Below are 10,897 nucleotides of genomic sequence, written 5' to 3' on the forward strand. Positions count from 1 at the left end.
GCGCAGGCGCAATGTCTGCGCCTGGCCCCTTGCGCAGGCGCAGTGTCTGACGCTCAGACCCGGCGCAGGCGCACTCGTCTTGTTCCAATTCCTGCTTCCTCAGCCCAGGAGCTCGGCGGGTCTTGGGTGGGTGTAGACAGCCGCGGCGGCTGCGGCGCCGATAGTGACAGTGAGTGCGTGAGACCCGGACGGAAATGGCGATGGCGATGTCGGACAGTGGGGCGAGCCGCCTGCGTCGGCAGCTGGAGTCAGGGGGTTTTGAGGCGCGGCTGTACGTGAAGCAGCTCTCGCAGCAGTCGGATGGGGACCGGGACCTCCAGGAGCACCGGCAGCGCATCCAGGCGCTGGCGGAGGAGACGGCGCAGAACCTGAAGCGCAACGTCTACCAGAACTACCGGCAGTTCATAGAGACGGCCCGTGAGATCTCCTACCTAGAGAGCGAGATGTACCAGCTCAGCCACCTGCTGACGGAGCAGAAGAGCAGCCTGGAGAGCATCCCGCTTACGTTGCTGCCTGCCGCAGCTGCCGCCGGAGCCGCTGCCGCGTCTGGCGGGGAGGAGGGAGTCGGTGGGGCGGGGGGCCGAGACCACCTCCGAGGCCAGGCCGGTTTTTTCTCCACCCCCGGTGGCGCCTCCCGCGACGGCTCCGGTCCAGGCGAGGAAGGAAAGCAGCGCACTCTCACTACCCTGCTTGAGAAGGTGGAAGGCTGCAGGCATTTGCTGGAGACGCCGGGACAGTACCTGGTGTACAACGGGGACCTAGTGGAATACGATGCCGACCACATGGCCCAACTGCAGCGGGTGCACGGCTTTCTCATGAACGATTGTTTGTTGGTGGCTACCTGGCTGCCGCAGCGGCGGGGGATGTATCGCTACAACGCTCTCTATTCCCTAGATGGTTTGGCCGTAGTCAATGTCAAGGACAACCCGCCCATGAAGGACATGTTCAAGCTGCTTATGTTCCCCGAGAGCCGTATTTTCCAGGCCGAAAATGCTAAAATCAAACGAGAGTGGCTGGAAGTGCTGGAGGAGACCAAGAGAGCCCTCAGTGAGAAAAGGCGAAGGGAGCAGGAGGAGGCAGCGGCCCCTCGAGGGCCACCCCAAGTGACTTCCAAGGCCACTAACCCATTTGAGGATGACGAAGAAGAAGAGCCAGCTGTTCCTGAGGTAGAGGAAGAGAACGTGGACCTCTCCATGGAATGGATCCAGGAGTTACCTGAAGACCTGGATGTCTGCATTGCGCAGAGGGACTTTGAAGGGGCTGTTGACCTGCTGGATAAATTGAACCATTACCTGGAAGATAAGCCTAGCCCACCTCCTGTAAAAGAACTAAGGGCCAAAGTGGAGGAGCGAGTTCGACAGCTCACTGAGGTGCTGGTTTTCGAACTCTCCCCAGATCGTTCCCTGAGAGGTGGTCCCAAGGCTACTCGCAGAGCAGTTTCGCAACTGATCCGGCTGGGCCAGTGCACGAAGGCCTGTGAGCTATTTTTGAGAAACAGGGCAGCCGCTGTTCATACAGCAATTCGTCAGCTTCGCATTGAAGGCGCCACTTTACTCTATATTCATAAGCTGTGCCATGTCTTCTTTACCAGCCTTCTTGAGACTGCAAGAGAATTTGAGATTGATTTTGCAGGCACTGACAGCGGCTGCTACTCCGCCTTTGTGGTCTGGGCAAGATCAGCCATGGGCATGTTCGTGGATGCTTTCAGCAAGCAGGTGTTTGATAGTAAGGAGAGCCTCTCAACAGCAGCTGAGTGTGTAAAAGTGGCTAAGGAGCATTGCCAGCAACTGGGTGATATCGGACTGGACCTCACCTTCATCATCCATGCCCTTCTGGTGAAAGACATCCAAGGGGCCTTGCACAGTTACAAAGAAATCATCATTGAAGCCACTAAACATCGCAACTCTGAAGAGATGTGGAGAAGGATGAACTTGATGACGCCAGAAGCCCTGGGTAAGCTCAAAGAAGAGATGAAAAGCTGTGGGGTAAGTAACTTTGAGCAGTACACAGGGGATGACTGCTGGGTGAACCTAAGTTACACAGTGGTTGCTTTCACCAAACAGACCATGGGCTTCTTGGAAGAGGCTCTGAAGCTGTATTTCCCAGAGCTGCACATGGTACTTTTGGAGAGCCTGGTGGAAATCATTTTGGTTGCTGTTCAGCATGTGGATTATAGTCTTCGATGTGAGCAGGATCCAGAGAAGAAAGCTTTTATCAGACAGAATGCATCCTTTTTATATGAAACAGTCCTCCCTGTGGTGGAGAAAAGGTTTGAAGAAGGTGTGGGGAAACCTGCCAAGCAACTCCAAGATCTGAGGAATGCATCTAGACTTATTCGTGTGAATCCTGAAAGTACAACATCAGTGGTCTAATGCTTGGGTCTGTTTATATGTATGTATATATATAGAGAGAGAGCTTATATATTATTTATATTTATATTAAGTTGTATTAGCATACTCTTTATAGTTTCAAACACAACTTGAAAATTAAAAGTGCCCTCTTAGAATACAAAAATCAAAAAGAGGAAAAGAAGTTAAATTAAGCCCAAATAACAAAAATACTGGAATTATTAAAACATATAGTATGCTAGCTATCCTTTTAAATTATGCTGATTCTCTTCTGAAATTATGGTCACACTATACACTATAGCATTTCAGTTTTATCCTTTGATAAAACACTTTTTGGTTTTTTTTTTTTTTTGAGACAGGGTCTCACCCTGTTGCCCAGGCTGGAGTACAGTGGCAACGTCACAACTAACTGCAGCCTTGACCTCCCAGGCCCAGGCAATCCTCTCACCTCAGCCTCCCATGTAGCTGGAACCACAGGCTGGCACCACCATACCCAGCTAATTTTTGTATTTTTTGTAGAGATGGGGTTTTACCATGTTGCCCAGGCTAGTGTTTTCTTTCTTCTTTTTTTTTTCCGCACAGTATATATTATACAGCAGAGTAATAATATCTATAAACATAGAGTTTATGTTGTGAAAATTTTCCCAGTTCACAGGTTTCCTAAAGGGTACAGTGCAGTATAAAACACCCTGCCTCATTTATTTCTCCTCAAAACGTTGGACTATTTGGGAAAAAGAAAAGCGTTGGGAAAATTGGTTTTAGGGTAAGTTTTAGTCAAAAGAGTTCTTTCTTGAAACTAGCTGGTGTGTGGATTCAGATACTCTGATCCTTACAGAATCCAAGAGGAAGCTTTCATAAAAACAATTCAGCAACTATTTCTAATATTATTTGAATGGCTAATTTTCAGTTGCTAATTAGCAGCTTTGTAATACTTGATTCAGGAGCGTTTACTTGGAAATCCTAAGGACTATAATAAAATTTTTCAACATATTTCTAAATTGCGTGAGTTTCCAACTGTAGCTTTTGCCTTTGTCACATTTTAAAAAATAATAATAGGCAGGACACATTGGGGACTCTGGCAGCAGTTGCCAGGTTTTAGCTGCCACTGCTTCAGTTTAAGATACAGCTGTCCCATCCTCCCCCATTCAGGGTAGGATATATAGTGGCCTAGATGTCATGCAAATGGAAAAAAAGTTTTAACTGAAATATTTATTTAGATTTCAGGGTCTAGATGGATGGGAAATTAGAAAAACATGCAAATCTCAGTGTTCTCACTATGACTACTCTGAGCAGAGATTCGGTTTTGTTTCTTTTTGTACCAAAGTGAAAACAGGTGAGACAATGTGCCCAAAACAAAGGGAAGATGAGAACCTTCTGTGACTTCTAAAATGTTCCATGCTGCATTTTTCTTGTTTCATTTTTTAAACATGAATATAATGCTTCAAATTGTTTAGTAAAACAAAATCAGAAATGTGAGCTTCCCAAGGTTTCTAAACTATCGCTTCTATTGTATGTTCTATAACATTCCTTATACTTTGAGAGAAACTATGCTTGCTGTGATCCATTTTGTCTCTAGCTTCTAGTTGTGATTCTTGTCCATAAGCACCAAATTTGATGCCCATGATTTCAAAAGGTCATTTCTTTTATCTAAATGAAAATGGTGGTACTAAGACTGTGAAAATTATGTGAAACCTAAAATAGTTGCCAAAATGGCTCAGGGTTGTAAAATTCATTGACTTAATTATTCATGTGCCAGATCAACCCCTTTATTTTCGCTTTAGCTATGCATATTTAAAATATTGGAAAGTATCAGATTTACAGATTTTCTTTTGACTACGTTTTTTCACATAACTTTAGGATTTTCGAAAGTTATAACCATAACTGGATATCTTAGCTGAGCAAAGGCAGTTATAATTTGTCTTTTTAAGATCACTGGAAATTGTTAAAATTTTGTGGTAATTATGATTATTCTGTGCCATTTACAGTTTCTAATACTATACTGTATGAAATATGTATAAATATATGATGCTGGGTCTGTGAAATGATACTTCTGAAATCAAAATTCCTCATAAGGCATGAAGTTGTAAAAACTTAAATGTGTATAGTTAGATATTTAAATGGTTGCTTCTTCATAGAATTGTCTGCTTTTTGAAACTGGAAGTACAGGATTTTCTTCAGGTAAAATCTGTGTGTTCCAATTACAGTTGTAGCTGAAGGAAGTATGCTTTTGGTAAGTCAATTAGTGTGGTAAGTTGACAAAAGACCCCCAGTGTTGTACCCAGACAGAACAATTATGTTACATTCCTCTAAGTGGAGTGGGCTTTCTTCTCTTAATTATTTTGTTTTATTAAACTCAAAGACAAGTTCTAAAAATTGAATGCAATGAGAGATTGTCCAGAAATATAACATATACTAAAATATACCACTTAAGCATTGATTGACTTTTCTTGTTTACTTCAAGAATATAAAACTTGTCACTTGAGCTTGGAATCATGGGCTTGACTGAATTAATTACTCTTGGGAAAAAAGGCACCTTGTGGCATTAAGTCTCGTTTTGATTAAAGCTTCATTTCACATAATTGCTAAAAACTCACTTTTGTTTAATATACTACCTATAGTTTAATTATCAGCACTTGTATTTTGTAACTTGATATCTTACCTAGGATTGGGAATTTGGGACATGACATGTACTATAAAAGTCAGTCTATGTACATATTGCTTATTGATGTGCTGTGATATGAGGGAATCTGAAATGTTTCATAAAAATAAAGCTTAAACATTGTCTTACACTGGATAAAAGTGATATTACAATATTATATCTATTGCTCTTCTTTAGTATTCAATATTTTTATATTCTTGTTACTGAAATATTCTTTGAAGACCTTAGTTTTTTGTTTTATTTATGTGGGGAGGATAGTTAGGAAGCAGTTTGCTAAATTAAGTAAGTGTTCTGCTTACCATCAGAATTGTGAATAAATCAGATCTCAATTTTTTAAGATTTCCTTGAATGGAAAATTTCAGAGGTACAAAATGTGAATTTATTCTAAAAAAGTAGATTTTATACCATCTGCACATTTCTAAATAAATAAAATAAAATGTAGGCCACAAGACCTAGGAACTAAATGACAAGGCTCAGCATTTTTTTTTTTTTTTTTTTTGAGACAGAGTCTTCCCATGTCGCCCAAGCTGGAGTGCAGTGGCGCGATCTCTGCTCACTATGTCGGCCTCCGGGGTTCAAGCCATTCTCCTGTCTCAGCCTCCTGAGTAGCTGAGATTACAGGTGCCCGTCACCATTCCCGGCTAATTTTTGTATTTTTAGTAGAAATGGGGTTTCACCATGTTGGCCAGGCTGGTCTCGAACTCCTGACCTCAGGTGACCCACCGGCCTCGGCCTCCCAAAGTGCTGAGATTACAGGCGTGAGCCACCATGCCTGGCCAGGCTCGCCCTTTTGAAAGTAATATGTATATACTGAGGAAATTATCTCATATTTAAAAGTATCGAATGCTATGCTTCATATTGACTGTAATGTGGGAGTGCAGAAGACAAAATAATTTTAAACATACTTTGTCCTCTTAAGATGCTTAGAAATTGGAAAAAGTCGACAAATGTGAGAGAAAAATGCACAGCTGTGTACAGTGGGAATACCAAGAAGGAAGAGAGCAGTGTACTTTTAAGGAGTTCAGAAAGTTCTCATGGAATTGTTGGCATTTGAGCTGGTCCTTGAAGAATGGACAAGATTAAATGTGCAAAGAAAAAGGAAGAGGAGGACCTGAGCCCAAGGCACAGAAGTGGGAATGTGGGTGTCATATGAAGAGACCTTCCTGGATAGATTGCAGAGTTTGGAAAAGCGTAAATAAGCCACACTTGCCTACAAAGGAAACTTCAATCCATATGCAATGTGCAGAAGAGTTAAAGTAAAAAGTCAAAGTCCTCATACCACAACAATCCCACTCACCAGAGGTAACCACTAGTAAGAATTTCATACACATATTTTTCCAGAAATTGGATCATACTCTGCATACAGTTCTGCATCTTGATTTTAGTCACTTAGCAATTCGGTGTTTTTAAGACATCTCACATCAGTACCTCTAGCTGTACCTCACTGGGTTTTTCTTCTGCGATTGGGTAGTAGTCAATCACAGTGAATGAATATATCATAATTTTGCATTTTCCAATTACTTGGTTGGCTTCAAGTTTTGGTGATTACAAAAAAAAAAAAAAAAAAAATTCTGAAAACCTATGCACATCCTCATAATTTGCTTATGTGAATATACCTATGGGATGTATTTTTAAAAATTACTCTGCCAAACTACATTTTAAATTTAAGCATTACCAGTTGCTCATCAGGAGCGTTAAATCATTTTAAGCTGTCTCCAACAGTATAGGAAAATACCTGTTTACATGAATGCTCATAAACCTGTATTCATTCATTGTTTAAGAGTAGTCTTGCTGGGCGCAGTGGCTGAAGTCTGTAATCCCAGCACTTTGGCAGGTTGAGGAGAGCAGATCGCTTAAGCCCAGGAGTTCGAGACCAGCCTGAGCAGCATAGGTAGACCCCCGTCTTTACAAAAAATAGAAAAATTAGCCGGGCGTGGTGGCACACACCTGTAAGTCCCAGCCACTCGGGAGGCTGAGGCAGGAGGATTGCCTGAGGCCAGGAGGTTGAGGCTGTAGCGAGCCATGATAGCACCACTGCACTCTAGCCTGGGGGACAGAGTGAGACCTTGTCTCAAAAAGAAGAGTCATCTTATTAGTAATAATATTCATTGTTACTAATCTTCTCTGTGAAAAAATAGCTTCTAGGTTGTTCTCATTTTTGTTTGTTGGTTAGTTTTTTGAGCCAAGGTGTCTCTGTTGCCCAGGCTGGAGTGCAATGGTGCTATCGTGGCTCACTGCAGCCTCAGCCTCCCTGGCCTGGCCCAAGGGATCCTCCTGCATGGCTAATTTTTAAATTTTTCTATAGAGACAGGACAGAGGTTGGGGGGTGGGGTGTTCACTTTGTTGCCGAGGTTGATCTTGAACTCCTGGGCTCAAGCAATCTTCCCACCTCGGCCTCCCAAAGTGCTAGCATTATAGGCATCAGCCACCATGCCCAGCTTCTAGTTTTGTATGTAATTATGAGTGAGGTTGAGCAACTTTTTCTGTTAAGCTTCCTGTTTATATATTTTGCCACTTTTCTCTTAGATTACCTGTGTATTGTGATTTTGTGGGAGTTTATTTTATATTTAGGAAATTAACCCTTCATGTGTACTGCTGTAGTTTTTCTTAGTTTGTCATTTGTTTGTATAGCTATGTGTTTATTTTCATAGTATGGTAAATTTTAACCTGTTACAGAGCCAGATTTATGTGGGTTTTTTTCTTTATGACTTCTGTGTTTTGGGTTAGGCTTGGGAAGGCCTTATCCATGCTCAGATTCTAAAAATATGTTTTTCTTCTAGTAAATTGTTACATTTTAATATTTGAAGTTTGCTTCATCTATTATTCATTTTAAAGTAAGTGGTGATGGCCAGGCACAGTGGCTTATGCCAGTAATCCCAGCACTTTGGGAGGTGGAGGCAGGCAGATCACCTAAGGCCAGGCTGGCCAACATGGTGAAACCCCATCTCTACAAAAGTACAGAAATTAGCCAGGCATGATGGCGGGTGCCCTATTCCCAGCTACTTGGGAGGTTGAGGCGGAGGTTGCAATGAGCCGAGATCGTGCCATTGCACACCAGCCTGAGCGAGAGAGCGAGACTCCCTCTCAAAAAAAAAAAAAAAAAAAATGTAAGTGATGATGTCAGAATGCAATTTTCCCACAAACACTTAGCAAATTTTCACAACAATTTTGAATTGTCCTTTTTACCCACTGATTTGAAATGCCACTAATACTTCTATTTCTGTTCAGTAACAAGCTATTTCGGTTAACTATAGTTTTGAAATTTAATAACTGGTAGGGCTGGTCTCATTCTTCTGTCTCAAGTTTTTCCCAAATACACTCGTCCCTTTGGTCTGTGGGGAACTGGTTGTAGGACCTCCCTCATATATACCGAAATCCACAGATGCTCACGTCCCTGGTATAAAATGGTATATTATTCGCACATAACCTATGCACATCCTCCTGTATGTTTTAAATCATCTCTAGATTACTTAGATGAGACTATCGAATACTATGTAAATGCTATGTAAATAGTTACACTGTATTGTTTAGGGAATAATGACATTTTTAAAAGTCTGTACATGTTCAGTACAGACACAGTTTTTTTTTAAAGTATTTTTTATTCCTGCTTTGTTGAATCCGTGGATGCAGAACCCGTGGATATGAAGGGCTGACTATATTCTCACATATTTATTATTCAAGTTGTATTTTGAATGATTTTATGATAATCTTTTACCGAAGGGCCAACTGTATTCTCATGTTTATTATTCAAGTTGTATGACAATTTCCTATCGGCCCCCAAAGAATTGACATTTGGATTGAAATCATATTGAGTCTCTAGATTAATTTAGGGAGAATTGACATCTTTATAATTTTGAATCTTCCTATCCATGTGTATGCAAGTGTTTTGTATTTCAGTGGCATTTTCAAATTTTCTTCAGGTAGGTCTCTTTCTTGGTGTTTATTCCAAAGCATGTCATCTGTTAACGCTTTTGTGAATGGAACGTTTACCTCCATTATGTTTTCTGATTGTACATAGAAAATCCTGATTTTAATTACAAATATTGTAACCAGTGCCTTATCTAATCATTTTATCAATTTTAATAGTTTTCTGGTTGTTCCTTTGGCGTTTTCAAGTATACAATTATATCAATTGCAAATAAAGATCATTTTCCCTCTTTTCACTTTTCATACATCTTATATAGTTCTCTTAGTAGTCTATGTCAAGATAAACATCCAAAGCTATGTTATATAATTTTTTTTGCTCAGTATTCATGGGAACATTTTTCCTATTTTGCCTTGAAACATGATGCTGGCTTTTGATCATCATGTAAAGGAAAAAGTCTACTGTTCCAGCTAACTGAGATTTGTGGGTTTGATCTTTTTAGTTCAGGAATGCATATTGAGTTGTCAAGTGACTCTCAGCGCTTATTGAGCAAATCATTATTTTTCTCTTCCATCATATTAATGTGGTGTTTAAAACAGTTTTAACACTGAATCACATTTACACTCTATGAGTTAGTTTTATTTGGTTGTAATATATTATTAATATATTGCCCGATTACAGTGAATATTTCATTAGGATTTTTGCATTGATATTCATTATCAATATTGGTCTGTGGTTGTGTGTACACTACCTTTGTCAGGCTTTTATCATTCACAAAAAGACTTGTTTTAAAGGTATGTGGAGCATAATAATAATGCTGAAATGGTAGGACACATTCCCATTTATTTTGATTCCTAAACAATGAGAATGAAAAAATACAGCGTGGTACAGGTGACTTGTATCACTTCAAATCATAATTAGCCACTCTAAGCTTAGGGACAGTGTAAGTTCTTCCCAAAAAGAGATAAACAGAAACTCTATTGAATCTCATCCCCATTTCAGACTATATCAGAGCTTGTATGGGATGTGGAAGACGTTTTTATACATCACGTGTATTCTGTATTTATTGAGAAATGTGTTATACACACACAGATTGCATTTTTTGTATTCCCATCAGCTTCCCTAGAGCAGTGTTGGGCATAGCACAGACAATTGATAATTGCTAATTGAATTAATACCATTAGATATATTGCTTTAATAACTAATGACAGTTCTCATTTATTGGTGCTTAGCTTGCACCACTTTACATACATTATCTCATTTAATCCTCACACTAACCATGGAAAATAGGTGTTGCTATGCCATTTAAAGATAAGGAAAGAGGCTGGGCATGGTGGCTTACGCCTGTAATCCCGGCACTCACGGAGGCCAAGGCAGGCAGATCACTTGAGGTTAGGAGTTCAACCCCATCTCTACTAAAAATACAAAAATTAGCCGGGTGAGGTGGTCAGTGCCTGTAATCCCAGCTACTCAGGAGGCTGAGGCATAAGAATCACTCGAACCCAGGAGACGAGGTTGCAGTGAGACAAGATCTCGCCACTGCACTCCAGCCTGGGCGACAGAGTGAGACTCTTATCTATAAATAAATAAATATAAAGATAAGGAAAGAGACTCAGAGGGATTGCTATTTGGCCAGGTGTCTTGCTGCTGAGTGGCAGAGCCAGTATTCAAGACCACGACCCTGTTCATCTCCAAAACCCATGTTCTTTTCACTCCATCTTTAACTAAACAATTATGTATAAGCACCGTGTTTCATATCAGTGCTTCTAAGTAAATATTCTGAAGACAACATTTTCTTGATGTTCTCAATGAGCAAGAATCAGAATCTTTGTCATGAAAAACTATGACAAAGAATCTGTGAGCCTTCACTGCAGGGATCATTTATCAATGATAATGAGGCTCCTAGCAATGTGGTGCGTCTTTATCAGATTTTATTTAATCTTCATGTCAGCCCCACCAAGGAGTTGATGTTTTGTGAATGTAAATAAATTGCAAGCAATCCGGCTTGCAGAGGGTCCCCTAAAC

At 40.8% G+C, this 10,897-nt stretch overlaps 1 protein-coding gene across 1 annotated transcript; it reads left to right on the plus strand.

Moving 5' to 3' along the window:
- The first annotated feature begins 86 nt into the window (after positions 1-86).
- Positions 87-9,170, plus strand: LOC105499174 (exocyst complex component 8). Its single transcript, XM_011771658.2, has one exon. It carries the CDS (start codon positions 195-197, stop codon positions 2,370-2,372), a length of 2,178 nt encoding a protein of 725 aa, XP_011769960.1. The 5' UTR covers positions 87-194; the 3' UTR covers positions 2,373-9,170.
- Positions 9,171-10,897: the final 1,727 nt, after the last annotated feature.

The sequence above is a fragment of the Macaca nemestrina genome, chromosome 1 (assembly GCF_043159975.1).
Source record: "Macaca nemestrina isolate mMacNem1 chromosome 1, mMacNem.hap1, whole genome shotgun sequence".
NCBI lineage: Eukaryota > Metazoa > Chordata > Mammalia > Primates > Cercopithecidae > Macaca > Macaca nemestrina.